The sequence below is a fragment of the Convolutriloba macropyga genome, chromosome 12 (genome assembly GCF_964194025.1).
Source record: "Convolutriloba macropyga chromosome 12, txConMacr16.3, whole genome shotgun sequence".
Taxonomy (NCBI): domain Eukaryota; kingdom Metazoa; phylum Xenacoelomorpha; order Acoela; family Convolutidae; genus Convolutriloba; species Convolutriloba macropyga.
In genome coordinates this window covers 40,324,007-40,339,779 of record NC_134479.1, presented here as the reverse complement: position 1 = coordinate 40,339,779, position 15,773 = coordinate 40,324,007, and the positions used below count along the sequence as shown (strand labels likewise).

The following is a 15,773-nucleotide window of genomic DNA, read 5'->3' as shown; positions in this document are numbered from 1 at the left end:
CTTCAAGTTCTGCCACATCGAGACGTCAATTTTCGAGAAACAACCTACTGGTACCCTTAGCTTGGGTACGATCTGTCACCAACTACAACCTAGAAACACAAATCCCGCACCACAAGCAATTTGTTTATAGTCACAATTACAAATGATTTTACTGCCAACTTTAATCAAAATGCAATAGAGACCAGTTAAAAATGGCAATGGGAGAACCGAAGTCCCATCGACATTGCCTTTGACTCTGTATGGCAGCTTCAGCAACAACGAGTTCACAAATTGTGATAAAATAAATCCATTTTGTAATAGTACATTTCATAAAAATAATGATAATGAAATTTTTTCAACATACTGGACGATTTTCTCCTAATTACTTATTAAATAAGATCTGAACTCATTCAAAAGCGTAGATCTGAACTAACTTAAGGTGATAGATCTTAACTCACTAGCGAAAACGTGAAATTTTACAAGCTCACAGATCTGCACCTCCATTTAGAAGAACACATCTGGCCTGATACAAGATCCGGATGTTTTTTTTTGGTTTAGAAATTTATTTTCCCTAGTCTACATTTCATGTGCTGCGAACCACCCTTTACTATTACAACTACCTGCCGCATCTAAACACACTTTGGGCAGCTTAGGCCTCTGTTTAACATCCAAAACTCCAGTTGGTTTTTTTGCAACCACTCTCTGATTGGTCAACTTATCTCGCGGGTCACAGCCAATCACATTGTCAGGAAACTGCTCGCCAATCACTGACAAGAGCGAAGTGTCAGAACTCAAATTGTCCTGCGAGGTCATGCTTGAAAAAATTGAAATTCGCGAAATTTGATTACTTGTAACTTGAGTCGATACAACACTATGATTTGGTGACGAAAACAAGTTTTGAGGTTGAGACGCGCAGTTTGCAAACATGCTTTTCCTTCGCGGTTTGGTTGCCATAGTTCCGAGTAAAATTGCCGGCAGCATATTTGAGGCCGAGCTTCGATTTGTTCGGGTATTTGATGGCCCTGTAGAATTATTACGACGATAGAAAATTTTCGCCGCCGACTGTTCGTCGATTGATCTATGCAAATTCCCGGGCGACGAAACAATTTTTAGTCGAGGAGATTCGGGAATTGTTAAAAAGTTACTCGTTCGGAAATTTTCGTTGCTTGTCAAGTTTTCAGTCGACTCGTTGAAGGACTTTGAAAAACTTGAGTTTCGAGTTTGACCTTTTGTGCCCGACCGCATTAAAGGTTTGTGTAGATAATTGAGAGAGTTATTTACATTTTCGACGCTATTTTCAGCGACAGAAAACTTAAATTTTGTTCTTGACTGAAATCGAGCTGATATTTGTTCATTCATTGTTCGTTCAGCCCCGTCTAAACTGTTACTTTTCCGTCGCTCCAAATTTGACCCACCGATTGACGACGATTTGTTACGTAATCTAGTTTGATCACGGGATTCTGACGTAACTTCGCTCGTTTCGAACATGGACGCCTCAAACGTGCTTCCGTTTCTTCGTTTAAGAGATGTGATTATTTTGCCACTCGGAGATTTCGAGTTGATTTTTGACATCCAGCTTGCAGGTAGAGCTGGAACACTTACTGAAACAAATAGAAAACCACTTTTTCAAAACCAAAATAAACTTGAACTCTCAAAACTGACCATTATAAATCAAGTTGAAAAAATAGATAAATGTCCTGAAAATCGCAAGGTTCAATTTTAAAATTATTTGTTTCTATTCTACGATTGAGAAACAGATTTTCCAGTAAATGCTTGAGACGATATTTTACTTTTAGACACGTGGGCAAAAATGCTAATTTCTTAATTTTGGATTGGCCTTTTTTGTTTTTTCACCGAATATTTTTGAGCGTGTAGGTTGAAATCTATTATAGCGTGTCCCATGAAGTTGAAATAAGCGAACGTTTCAAAAGCCACAGGTTAGAGTTCAAAGTTCAAATTTAAAACATGTAGAAAAAATTGATGAATGAAAACTTAATGGAGAAAACGTTGACATTCAAATGAGCACATTGATGCTCAATTGTATGTTTTTGGCGTTTTTCGAACGTTCGCTTATTTCAACTTTATGGGACAGACTATATAAAGCATTTGTTGTCTAAAGTTTGTTCGTTCTTACTTCGTGAAATCTTTCTGACCGGAATCTGTTGCCGCAAACTGTTCCTACCATCACCTTCATCGCCCGTCTCTGATTGGCCCATACGTGTATTGTTCTTCGCCACATTCGGTGTTTGACTTCACCGAGAGGAAATGTTTCATTATAATTCCGAGTATGCTCACAACCATGATTCCATTTTTAAGTTTTTAAATCTTTTAAATTAAATTAAGGAGAAACTTAGGACTATTATAATAAAGAACATAAATTAAGAACTTCGAAAAAAAATCAAAAATCTACACATCAATCTTCAGATTCCCCCTTTTTTAATGCAAAAGCATCAACTATTCAATCTGCTTTTTCTGCTTGATATAACTGACCCAGAAAATGGCTGCAAATATTTCGAATAGTAATATTTTAATATTATTGACTGGTTGTTTTGATGTTATGCATCGTTTCAATTCAAATGTAATTTGCGAAGATTTTTTTCATCATGTTACGTTTAAAAATTAGTAAAATGTAATGTTCAAAGGGAAACATATCGAATCCTTTCCTTTTAGCGACTGCAGGTGTGATTATCCTTCGTCGTTTTGGCAGCTTTTTTCTCGCTTGGGAGTGTTGATAGAATGAAGCGAAGTTACTAACAATCACAGGAACCGGAAGAGCGATTGTCAACACACCTGCGACAGCGCAGAGAAACCCAATCATTTTACCTAAACAATGCAATGTAAAAAAAATACCATTTAAACATTAACTAGCAGGTCTGTAAAAGTTATCTGAATTTATCTTATTTCGGAATTGTAACAAATATTTTCATTGAAAACTTGTTTATGATAACTGGTGTGCGTTTATGAATCTTTATGCGAGCTCTCAGTATCACATGTTGTTACAGAGCATAAGAAAAAAACGAATTCAAAACAACCGTTTTTGGTCCACATTTTACTCAAAATATTGGTAAAATGTCGCACCGACTGAAATCGGAGAATTATTATGGTTAAAGCGAACAAATACAAAATCAGACAGAATTGGAGAAGTCATTGTCCCACAAAACTGTGAACAAAAAAGAAGGCAAAATCAAAAATAATAAGAGAGCTCAACGAAGAGACAGATTATATTTCTGAAAAACTGTAATATACAAGAAGAAACGCATTGTAAGAAAAACATTGCAAATGTAAAAAATACAAAATAAATTTTCAAAAAAACAGACCGAAAAAGAAAAAAAATTGAAACAAACCACAGAAAAAACAAAGAGAGAGAGAGAGAGAGAGAGAGAGAGAGAGAGCAGTAAAGAAAACGAAAGAAAGATAAAGAAATAAGAGAAAACTAAATAAAGAAAAAAGAAGAGAAGAAAGGAGGAAGAAAGACGCAGCGAAAGAATGATGATAGAACAGTTAAGAGAAAACAATAAGGGCGACAAAAAACTGAAAGATCACAACGCAACGATTTCCAGAGGTGATGTTCGTGAACAAAAAATGCAAGAAAACCTGTGCAGATGATTTCAGGAAGAAGTAAATAAATAAATAAAGCTCTGCGAAAATCGATGTAACAAAGAAGTATGACAAAGGGAGGTACATAACTACGAGTAAAGTAACGAAGCTTGCATCAGCAAAAAGTTTTCATCTAAGAGCAAAAAACAAAACTTAAAAATCGATTGACTAATAGAGAAACAGAACATAGAGTGCGTTAAAATAGATGCTAAATTGATTCGTCGAACACAGATAGACAAAGAAACAGAACAGAGTTGAAGTGCTGACTAATGCTATCAACACAGTTTTCCTCAAATGAACTTAAAAGGTAAAAATTAAAAGGCTGTAAAATTTCAAAAACGATAATTCATAAGAGACAGCCGTCATTATGAACAGATATGTGTCCTCTATGGACATCAAAAATTATGAAAAAAACTTTAAGACAACTTAATATTGGCAATAAAAAGTAATTAGAGAGTGAAGTAATTCATTTCTGATCAACGAAAATTGCCCCCCAAAAATAAGTAGAGAAAAGTAAGCGTAGAACAAATGCAAAGAACAAGCTCGCTCACAGACAATGGCATAGATGCCAAAAAGTAATTCATATATGTAATTGTCTGTGACTTAATGTGCATGTTTACTTTCTTCGTTCATTTTTCTCTATGTAGTGTCTTTGCCGCGTAATTTTTGTTGATCAGAAATGAATCACTTCACTCATTAAATGTTTTCTAAATGCCAAATTACGTTGTCTTTAAGTCACTATATTTTTTTGCTGTCTAAAGAGGACACGTCGGTTCAGAATGACACTATCTGTCACTAGGAGTAAAACATCTGTCACTAATGAACTATTGCTTCCGAAATTCTAAAGCCTTCTAACTTTTTCCCTTTTAAATTCTTTAAAGAAAACTTTGTTGATAGCATTAGCCAGTCCCTCAGCTGTTCTGTGTCTGTGTATGTCTGTATTTGGCACACGAACTTTGTGTTTCTGCTCTTAGATTCAAAGCTTTCAAATCTTTATGTTGATGCAGGCTTCATCACTTTACTCGTAGTTCTGTTGCTTTGTCTGAAAAAACTTTCTGTTTCATCGGTTTTCGCATTTCAAATTATAAATGACTTAGATCGCTCCCTAATTGACTTCTAACTTTATTGGGGGTCACTTGAGAGCACTTTAACCCCTTTAAAGGTCAAAATAGGACCCCTAAAAAAGTTTCACTTTAAAATTAAAGTCTTCTATCTTTATTTTACTTCAGTTAACTATTTTTAGCAGATTTCTTGGTTATCTGCCGGCTATATTTAGACAATAAGTTGTTCCGAAAAATGTCTCTAATTGAAAGCACTTGATTCTAAAAAAGTCAATGACGGAAAAGGTGTCAAAAAAGATTTCATGACCAAAAAACATCGTTTTTCCTAAGCCGTCGTCAAAAAATTCATCAGGAAACAGGTTGAAAAATTAAAATTGCAATGAAAAAGTCATTAAAAAACGTTTACAACTAAAAGAATGAGGATCAAAAAAAGTTTTCCCCACATGTCACTGACGGAGAGTTTTAAATCCAGATGAACTCATTGAACAAAATTGAACAAAGCCCGTTAGATGCCAAAAATTAAATTATATGATTTTGGTTTTTTTATCGGCATCTTTTCGGGTCATTGACAATTCCTGCATTCACAAATTTTGTTTAATGAACTCATCTGTATTAAAACCGTTTTCCGCCAGTAACATATGGAGAAAACAATTTTTCGATCATCAATTTTTTAATCATAATTCTCTCTCTTCATTGCCTTTTTCATTTTATCCTGTTTACAGAATAATCTTTTTTCAATGGCTTCAGAAAAAAGATATATTTTGGTCAAAAAAAACTTTTCGCCTTGATACGCTTTTCAACATTGACCTTTTCAGAATCAAAAGATTTTTGGTAGAGACCTTTTCCTGAACTACTTATTGTCCAAATATAGACTGCAGATAAACCGCTAAACAGCCACACATGATTTGAAATATAGACAGCAAACTGCAATTTTAAATTACGCAGTCATTTAGGAAACATATATTGACCCCTAAAAAGAGTTAGAGTGGTCTAAAGACACACTAATTAAGATAGAAGTCAATTGAGGAGCGAGCTAAGTTATTTATATTAATTAAATTTGTCACACAGATCATCCTATCATCAACGTACCAGTTTAGGAAAAGACGTCACGCACATAAAAGTAGCAAAAGTGCAATGGAAAAGCGGTATGAAAAAAAGGTCAGCAAAATTCGTCTTTCGAAGCTTGCGGCTAAACAAATGTAAAACTCAATAGAGCGTCATACGAAAAGAAACAAAAACTAAGATAACCGCAATTTAGCTGCGGTCATCTTATAGCCATGGAGACCTTCTTTAGACAATATTCATCTTCGGTCATTTACCGTATTCGTTTCTATGGTTCCTATTTGTTCCTATATGATCTTTTAGCAACATTTATTGGTCAATTACATTTTTTGCAATATTTTTTGGTGACTTTTAGCAATATTTTTTGGTCATCGACCGTTTTAGCAACCGCTTAGCCGTACGCTTCGGTAGTACTGTTAAAACATGGTGCTCAGTGATAACTCCAAAACCTGCAGCCGGATGTGTTCACGCGTTTAATATAAAGATTATTATTTGTCCTAGAAACATAACAGTTGCTGAAGAATCCAAATTCGATTTTCTAAGCCGAAAATTTCCACAAGTTGAGTGAAAATGATTTTAGTAAACGTTCCATAAAAATTCATATGACCCCTCCCCCTCTTATAATTATATAACCCGTTGTTGAGTTACAATAAATGAGCGTTGGGATGCAGATAAAAAATATTCAGTGGGCGTAAGAGAATATGCATTACAAACACACATGACATTTGTATCTGTTAATCAAGCACCATGAGCAATTTGAAACATACGATGACTAACGTTAGATGTATTGCTCGCGAACGACAGGCAGGGATCTTATTTAGGTGTGCAGTTTAATACTTTTTTTATGGGTGCAAAAACTCCGAACTCAAGCATACGTCCGACATCTTAACCACTAAGCTACAAAGGCGTAGCTCCACATCCACTCACAATCGTTCTTATATTAGTAGGAAAATAGGAGAGCAAATTATATGAATGAAAAACGAAGAAGTGATGCGTTGAAAGACAAAAGAAGACATCAAAGAACAAAAACGAAAAAACGTTCAAGCAAAATTTTTCATAAAAAAGACACGTTTAGAATAATTGCCTCAAACTTGGTTCGAGCGCAATTGAAAATAATGCCCATTTGCGAATTTCTAACAAAATAAAATAACATACCGATTATCAATGATTATCAATCATCTTTAGCTACATACCCTATCTATATTAAGTCCGATACATTGAAAAGCGGCAGTGTACACCTACTATTTTTGAAAGAAGGTTTTTTCTAACTAATTAAATTTTTATTAATTAAAGCAAATAGCTTTTTGTACATCATAGCCACTTCCTAGGGTGATTCAATGGTGAAACTTGAAAAGGACTTAGAGGGTCTTTTTCCTAAAGATCATTCAAGTCTCAAAATACTAACGACAAACTTTCTCAAAGTTCAGAAAACAAACTGCCCTCAAAAAATCTCTATACTCAAACAGTTTCAAGATAAATGGCTCATTTACCATTTTATGTGCAAGTATTGATTTTCAGCATATCACATTTTCAATGAAATAAATAATGCTATAGAGCATTTCAATAATCTCAGCATGATCTTTTCAAGAAGTCAATAGCTTTCCATTGTTGAAGTTTTAATTTTATTGTCATAAATTTGTATTAAATAACTCCAGTTTTAAATATAAATTGACCGACTATGGAGTTTGTTAACCTCGTGCTCATTTAATCAAAAAAATCTGCATTTCCTGATAGATTTGCAACATAAAGGATAACAAATCAATAATTTATAGCCTCAATAATAGCCTAATTGTTGTGATAAACTTTTTAAATAGCAAATTCTTTGCTATTTGATAAGTAGTGTTTCAGTTTAGTTTAGTGGCGACGAACCGGAAATATTATTGGACTGCCCTAGAAAAGGGGATTTTAGAGTTCTGGTTAATGTGAAGTGCGTTCATAAGGAATTCCAACTATCAAATCTTTCTGTTACTGTCAAAGAGAAATCAACGCGATTATCAAAAACAAGAAGTCCCGGTTAGGGCAGAAAAATCACGAATCATCTGAAGTCCCGGTTAGGGCAGAAAAATCTCGAGTAATTAGAAGTCCCGGTTAGGGCAGAAAAATCGTGAACATCAGAAGGCCCGGCTAGGGCAGAAGTTCACAAATATGGACAACAGTATGACTCTCCGCTCGTGGGCTGAGCAGACAACATGTGTTTTTTGCAACCCGGGAACACAGAAAGTTGATGAGATAAATTGTGCCACCTGTCATGAAAGTTGCTCATTTAAAATGCGTGGGACTCGGAATGCCTGTGAAAGGACATATGCTCTGGAACTGTCTAGATTGTGGACCGCATTCTCTCGGTGCACTTACTGATATTGTGTTGGAGCTGAAACAAAATAGCTGCATTAGAAACTGTCCCAGAAGATATCAGGTCGCTGAAACTAGAGGTCACTGCACTCAAACCTAAATATAGCTCGGTCGTACAGCAAACAACGCAGAATGAAAGCAATTCTTCTACCCCTACCAATAGATCGGAAAACGGAATTTTCGGTTTTGAACTCGCAGGCCGAAGCAAGGCTCCTTTTCAACCTTTCAGGAGTCGTTTTAACAGCACGAACAGCTCAAAAAGACATAAACCGGATGACGAGAATGACGATGATGCAATGAACACTGAGGATTTTCAGGTGCGAAAGAAAACAATGCGACCCCAAAGGCAAAACTTTGGTACGAAGCAGAGTCATGATGATTTCAATGGTATCAAGAAAAAACCTTCTAGGCGACACATTTTTCTTGGGAGACTAAATTCAAACTGCACAGAAACTATGATTAGAAACTGGTGTTGTGAAAGCAGAGCCCCTGTACTCCACCTGCGCGAAATTACAAAGGAAGGCTCAAAAATGAAAAGCTTTCACCTAGTTTTCTCCGAAGAGGCCCATGAAACTATTATGGAAGACAGTTTTTGGCCAAGCAATGTGGTTCATGGACGTTTCTTTTTGAATGATGATGCTCGGAACTGGTTGAGATCACTCCCACCAGACCTTTCGAATGAATCTTGACTCAAAAATATTACGTGTGCACTTTTAAATGCACGTTCAGTCAGAAATAAAATTGAGCAATTTGAAGATGAAATTCTAATCAATGAATACGATATTTTCTTTATTAATGAATCTTGGATCTCCTCGAACATTGATGAAAATTGGATAATAAAGCAACTTTACTCCAGTTCAAACTGTTATGATCATTTCAATCTTCCGAGAACGTATGCAAAAGGTGGTGGACTCATTGCCATTTATAAGAGACACTTAAATTTCAGGCTCACTTCACATGGCTGCAATCCGTTTTTGGAATGCGCATGGTTTCAGTTGAAAACCAACGAAATTGTTAATATTTGTTTGCTATACCGCCCACCAATTGCTAACTCTACTGATTTTTGGAAATTTCTCTATGACGAAGTGTTGCCATTTTCACTGGAAGGAAATGTAATTATTATGGGTGACTTTAATCTTCCCCATAGCACCAGATTGACGAATTTCTTAGGAGAATCAAAACTTTTCCAGATTGTTCTAGAGCCGACTCATGAGAGTGGAAATATTCTTGACCTGATCATTACAAATAACTGCGAAAACGTCTCAGTATTGTTAGCAAAAGAACTGAGTTTCTCTGATCATAAATTAATCAAATTCTTGATGGCATCGGAGATAACATCCCAAAAATCCTCTCAGTGTGTTCGGAAAATTTGGAGAAATGTGGAATGGAAAGATTTCAGCAATGCTTTGGAGTTACCGTTAGCTCTCAATCAGCACATCACAAAGCCACATGACCTTGCAGAATTGCTCGTTGACACTTTTGTTGAAGCTGTGAAATATAATGTACCCGCTGAAAAGCGCAGCACAAAAACAAACATTTGTCCTTTTTTTGACACAGAGCTTGAAACATTGAAACGGATGCGTCGCCGAACAGAGCGTTTCTACCAAAAGAACCCAACAAGTGAGAAAAAATTAGCGTACCAGCAAGCTATTTTAAAGTATAAAGAAGCTTTTAAACGGAAGAAATCGATGTACTTTGACAGAAACGTCAACAAAAACATCAACCTGCGTGTTAAATTTGCAAATTTTAATCGGCTACTTGGTGTTCCCACTGAGCACAAGGTTCCAAGGAACTGGGGATCAGTTAAAACGAGCGTTGACAGATTTCAGAAGTTCTTCAGAGACAAGGTACTTGATATCAGAGAATTAATTCCTCCTTCCACTGATAATGGCCTGAATAGCTTGTTTTTGGTTGATGAATTTAATCGCGTCAATATGTCTCTTGATCAGTTCAATTCAGTGGAATTAAAAAATGTAAGAGAAGCTCTTATTGATACATCAAATAGTTTCTGCGTGCTAGACCCAGTTGCAACAAGTGTGGCTAAGCAGACTTTTGTCTCCTGGTGTGATCATTTTCTGAATCTAGCCAATAGCAGCTTTGAACGAGGCACGTTTCCTGATTTTTTCAAAACTGCAGTCATAAAGCCAAATCTGAAAAAACCGAACCTTGACACTGAATTACCTAGCAGCTATAGGCCTATTGCAAATACATTATTCTTCTCAAAGTTATTAGAACGATTAGCGGCTGATCAACTTAAAGAGTATCTTGAAAATTACAAACTTTTGGATGTGCAACAGTCAGCATATAGAGCTGGCCACTCTACGGAAACTTGCTTAATTAAAACATTCAATGATATCCTGCTCCAACTTAATTCAAACAAAAAACAACTGATTCTGGGCTTGGATCTCTCAGCAGCTTTCGATACAGTAGATCATGACATTTTTGGCTGGGTGTTAGAAAATCGGTTCAACATCAGAGGTAAATGCAAAAGTTGGATCATGTCTTACATCAGCAAACGAAAACAGAAAGTACAAATTGGAAACTGCCTCTCTGCTGAAGAAATTGTTGATTTTGGCGTACCACAAGGTTCGATCCATGGACCTCTGCTTTTTACTATGTACTTAACTCCAATTGGTGATTTGATGAAGCGAATTCAGTTGAGATATCAGGTTTATGCAGATGATACACTAATTCTTTCGACTTTGAGGCAAAAAACCTTGGAACATGATATAAAGGATCTAGACACGAAGTTGAGTCTTTTGTTCCAGGCTTTCAGTCAGATGAAGTTAAGAGTAAATCCTGATAAGAATGAAGTAATGTTAATCTCATCAAGAAAGCAAAAACTGAACTTAGCTAAGCTTGATTTAGCAGGGGAAAATCTCACGTTGAAGCCCAGTTTTAAATCACTGGGCATAACGATCGACCAACACCTTTCTTTGACAAGACACATTAACTCAGTGACTGCTTCGTGCTACAATGAGCTTCGCAAACTGTACAAGATCAGACATTATCTTACGATTGAAACGAGAAAACTAGTGGTCCAGAACCTTATAATATCTCGCCTTGATTACTGCAACTCAGTTTTATCTGGAGTACCCAAAACAGAGATTATGAAATTCCAACGGGTACAGAATGCAGCGTGTCGGTTTATCTTTTCACTGAAAAAGTCTGAATCATGCAAAGATTTCATGTATCATCTACATTGGCTTCATATCGATAAACGGATTGATTTTAAAGTACTAATTTTTGTCCATAAAATTATTCATAAGTGTCATGTGCCGGAATATTTGAATCATCTTGTGGAAATTCAACCTGACCAGTACAGGAAAAGATCAGTAAACGCTTTCAAGGCTGTCACAGTTCATTCAAAAAATTCATATGGCGATAGAGCTTTTTGCATTGGCGGTCCGAAATTATGGAACAAACTACCCCAAACACTCAGAGAAATAAGCGACCATAAACTATTCAGGAAGGAACTCAAGACACTTTTCTTTTCAATGTAATACGGACAGCCTGTTTTCAGAAATTAGTATGGATTGCGATGCTAGAAGAAGGTCCAGAATTGATACCATCAAAAGAAACCTCAGTTTGAGGGGCTGTCTAGTTTATGACAAATCGAAGCCGTATCGACGAATTATTGTTGATAATGAACAACAATTTCAAAAGCGTACTTGCATTTTGGGATCATCTCTTGTGTTTGGTGTTTTTATTCAAAATAGTGTTACAATTTCATGTCCAGGTGGTAGTATATCTACTATGTGCTCTGAAAGCGTCTTTACAGAAATTTTTGAAAGAAATGTACGCCAAGTTATTGTGATGGCAGGAACGAATAATCTATTTGACAAGAAAAATAAACGATTGATGGGCCCCGTAGAGACATCGGATGAAATGTTCTATCTGATTCAGAAATTGAAGTTCTACCGTTTGCATGTTTCAATTCTTGAGCTAATTAGTCGACGAGGGAAAGCGGAAACATATGCTAGAGTGAACTATTGTTACAGAGATGTTGCTCGAGAACTGAATGTCCCCTTTGTAACATTGAAGAAATTTAAGGCTGTGAAGCAGCTAAGCAAAGATGGAATCCATCCAAATCCGCGAGATATTCGAGAACTTGCCTCTGATTTCAGACGTGCTGTAAAGCATACTGAACTCTATTATACAGTGAAACGATATCAGTAAGAGCACGGTTAGTGCTGAAGATTTTAATCCTTTTAACAACGTTTTAAACCAATTATTCAAGATGTATGCGGTTCGGCTGATCTGACGATATTCCTGGTCTTGTTGTGTCAGAATTAGTATTTTGAATTGCCTGGCTAAGGCGGAAGATGAACTTTCCTTGATGCCCAACATAACCCACCTTTGTGTACAGAAAGGGTGGATAAAGAAAGACCAGCACTACTACTACTACTACTACTAATTTTTAAAAACTAGGGTTTCATTTTTCTTAATCGCTTATGTGACATTTAGACATTTTCACTTTATATTAACCATTAATCAAATCTAATTCTTTTCTTTGCTTTACCTGAGACTGAAAAACACTCTTTAATAAAGAGTGACGCGATGGATAAACCATTGAATTATGGCAACAAAATCTGGTAAGAAAGACATCCCTAAATTATTCATAATTGTTACACATGTCAAAAAACGTCACTTTTCATTTGTGTTTAGCACTTTTGTAATTTTATTCAATCTTGAAATCTTTCGCCATTATTGCAGAGGTTAATATGTAAGTTATTAATTGCCGTCTGAAAGAATGTCTGGCGTATTTGAATAGAACTCTGTAGTTTTTCAAAACTATTCAATACCTAAGGACAGTTTAAGCATGCTTTCATGAAAAACTGTTAAAAATAGAAGCAAATTATAATGCGTACATAGCTATTTTTTATTCAGAGATATTTATTTCTTTCCGTTACTGGAACAAAAGTACATTTTGACACGCCAAATTGCGTCTAATTGAAGGTTTATAGAGACCACATTCTTAAAAAGGCACATTTCAGCGGTAATTTATAGACTTGGTCGTGGTTGAAAGAGCAAAAATATTACGTTTCGAGTACGCGCGGCTCTATAAAACGGGAAAATTGATTAAAAGCGCAGGTGTGATTTGAAAAACTGGAAAAACAAACAAAATAAACAATGCAGGGACGCTTGAAAATTTGGGAAACGGGGACAATTTGACGGGGTTCAAAACAAAACAAAGAGCGGAATTCAGTGAGGGACTTAGGGAAAAATTCCAAAATAATATCGATTATTTCACAACAATCGGTTGTTGAACTTAATTAAGGTTTACCAAAATCTGAAAGACAATTAAAGTAAGCGCTCAGAAACTTTTCACTCCAAAATTATCGATTTTATGCTACATTTAAGTTGAATCTTGAAGTTGAAGGAAGAACTGAAATTCTTGTGTGAATTAAGTGTAAGTAAAAGCTGCTAAAAATAAGTGAAAAACGACATCAAATCTCCCACCGAGGAAAGACATACACCACGCACACACAGACTCACAAAGAGGCACATATCCATTGTTAGGCGTAGTGAAAAAAATGCAATTATAGTAGCAAAAACTCAATCTGTGGAAAACCGTACATTAGTGCTCTCTTTTTCTGTTCAAGGTCACAGGAACTATCAATTTCTTGACTTATTCAATCAAAACACTGTAACCAAAAATAGCGCCCTACCGAAGTGATAAGAAATGCAACTATTTATCGCGACAGGTTTGTCTCCATTTGAAATAAAAAAGCAAAAAAGGCCCAAAAAATGTAGATGCAGAGCTTCAATAGTAATTGAAAATATTCTTATACTAATCTGTAATCAATTTCTCACAGTGCAAAACTATAGGACGACCCTCAGAATAATAGCGAGATAATTCATGTTAGAACGGAACGCTTCACATAAAACATTAGACTCTCTATGAGGGGATGTAAATTCAACTGAGCCACAAACAATCGTCAAATTAACATCAATTCCAGCAACGATAGAAAATTTTGAGAGGCTAAAAGTTGTAAACAGCTCATCGCACCGCGTCACCAGCAGCGTGAAATTACAAAGAAAAATGCATTACAGAAAGACTTAGACAAAATTTATGTGAGCAAGGTATTATAAGCCTAAAACAGATCTCGACGCAGGATAAAATGAAACAGTTGTACCTGTTATACAAGAATCAAATACCCGCCGGACGACACCGATGGGCTTGACGAGGAAAAGGAAGAATCAAAGGACTAGGACAACAATGTTTAAAATCATTCCATCATTGTCAACCAATTCGTCAAACAAAAGATCACGGACAACGAGTTAATTGCAAACTGAACCAACAAATACAAACATGAAACCGTCCAAACAAGAGTTGCTAAATTTCTCTAAGAAGAATGGATCTCACTTTTTACCGACTCAACGGAGAAGCGACATCTAAATTCAGATAACAGAAAACAAAAAAGTGCTATGAGTTATCGAATTACACATAGCAACTCAGAATGCGACATCTTTACAAACAGATTGAGCGACAAATATTCGATATTACAGCTTAAATAAATTCCATAATTTTTCAGATGACCGTAAAACGAAAAACCAGAGAGCACTTCAAATTTTGATTGAGAGATTGAGTAGTTAAATAAAATCTGGCCTCCGAAACCTTTGACGCTCGACAAATTTTGTGTACCTCGTTGTCAAGAGTTTGCTAGTCGGGACAAGAAATCATTTCAAATTTTATTGTCCGGAAAAAGTCCTCAGTATTATCATTTTGTAAGAAAAGACTAAATCCTTATCATGACTTGTAAATAACTTTTCTCAAAAATAATACATGGTCTAATTCAAAAGTTTTCATCTTTATTACACTGTGGATGAGCCTAATGCACTCACTAGCAGATTTTTATCTAAGAAGTATCAAGTTTGCATTTTGAGACCTAACTAGAAGATTTCTGCAATTTCCTTAACGATGACGGGTTCACGGGTGAAGTGGCATTATAGGTCAATTCAATAATTTTTCCATTCACTCTAACCAGATTTTCCTTCTCTTGTAGCTGATAGACTTTCCTGAAAATCGTATAACTACTTCAAGAGAAGAATTTGTATTTTTTAGGCAATGTTCATTTTCAGCTTTCTTTTTTGCAACATAGGAACGTGTAAAAACCATTTTCCTGCGTAAAAGGTTCTCCATAACAAAAGTAAGAATAACAATTATTTTTCAGAATTTGATACATTATAATTCTATATTAACTACCATCGATATAATTGCTGAAAAGACAGTTATTGGTATCTGCAAAATATTCAGAAATTATTCAAAATTCAATAACTTACCGGGATAACTTTTGGGAACTAAGTCACCGTAGCCGACAGTTGTCATTGTAGCCACAGCCCACCAAAACCAATCAATTATACTAGAATGTTCTGGACTTTTCTCGAACCAATCACCGCCACCCTCTTCGATCGCATAAATAACTGATACATCACGAACGTTTTTATTGTCATACGATTTTCGAAACTGAATCCGTTCAGCAAAATAGCACATGCTTGAAAATATGACGATTCCAAAAATCAGGAAGAAAATCAACAACAACAATTCCCCTGCGCTGACGTAAAGAGTGTGAAGTAATATTTTCAGGCCAGCTGAAAATCGCGTCAACTTGAATAGTCGGAAAATTCGCAGAATTCGCAAGAAGTCCAACAAATCAACGCCAATTCCAGTGATTTCGAAAAAATTCAACGTCTAAAACAATTTTTAACATTTGCTTCTAC

At 35.7% G+C, this 15,773-nt stretch overlaps 3 protein-coding genes across 12 annotated transcripts in view; all 3 read right to left on the bottom strand.

Annotated features, from left to right (window-relative positions):
- The window catches only part of LOC142350235 (uncharacterized), a 131,003-nt gene that overhangs the window by 28,275 nt on the left and 86,955 nt on the right, over nucleotides 1–15,773 (bottom strand). The gene's annotated exons all lie outside the window — the stretch shown is intronic.
- LOC142350237 (uncharacterized) lies at nucleotides 62–2,303 on the bottom strand. Its single transcript, XM_075402008.1, has 2 exons — nucleotides 2,114–2,303; nucleotides 62–1,580 (listed from the first exon to the last, which is right to left on the bottom strand). The coding sequence occupies exons 1-2, from the start codon at nucleotides 2,193–2,195 to the stop codon at nucleotides 556–558; spliced, it is 1,107 nt and encodes a 368-aa protein (XP_075258123.1). The 5' UTR covers nucleotides 2,196–2,303; the 3' UTR covers nucleotides 62–555.
- The window catches only part of LOC142350238 (potassium voltage-gated channel protein Shaw-like), a 22,300-nt gene continuing 8,946 nt past the window's right edge, over nucleotides 2,420–15,773 (bottom strand). Inside the window, exons 3-5 of the mRNA XM_075402009.1 lie at nucleotides 15,521–15,744; nucleotides 15,336–15,430; nucleotides 2,420–2,802 (exon numbers count right to left, since the gene is read on the bottom strand). Of these exons, the coding sequence (XP_075258124.1) occupies nucleotides 2,552–2,802; nucleotides 15,336–15,430; nucleotides 15,521–15,744 (570 nt within the window). The 3' untranslated portion in view covers nucleotides 2,420–2,551. The remainder of the gene's footprint in view (nucleotides 2,803–15,335; nucleotides 15,431–15,520; nucleotides 15,745–15,773) is intronic.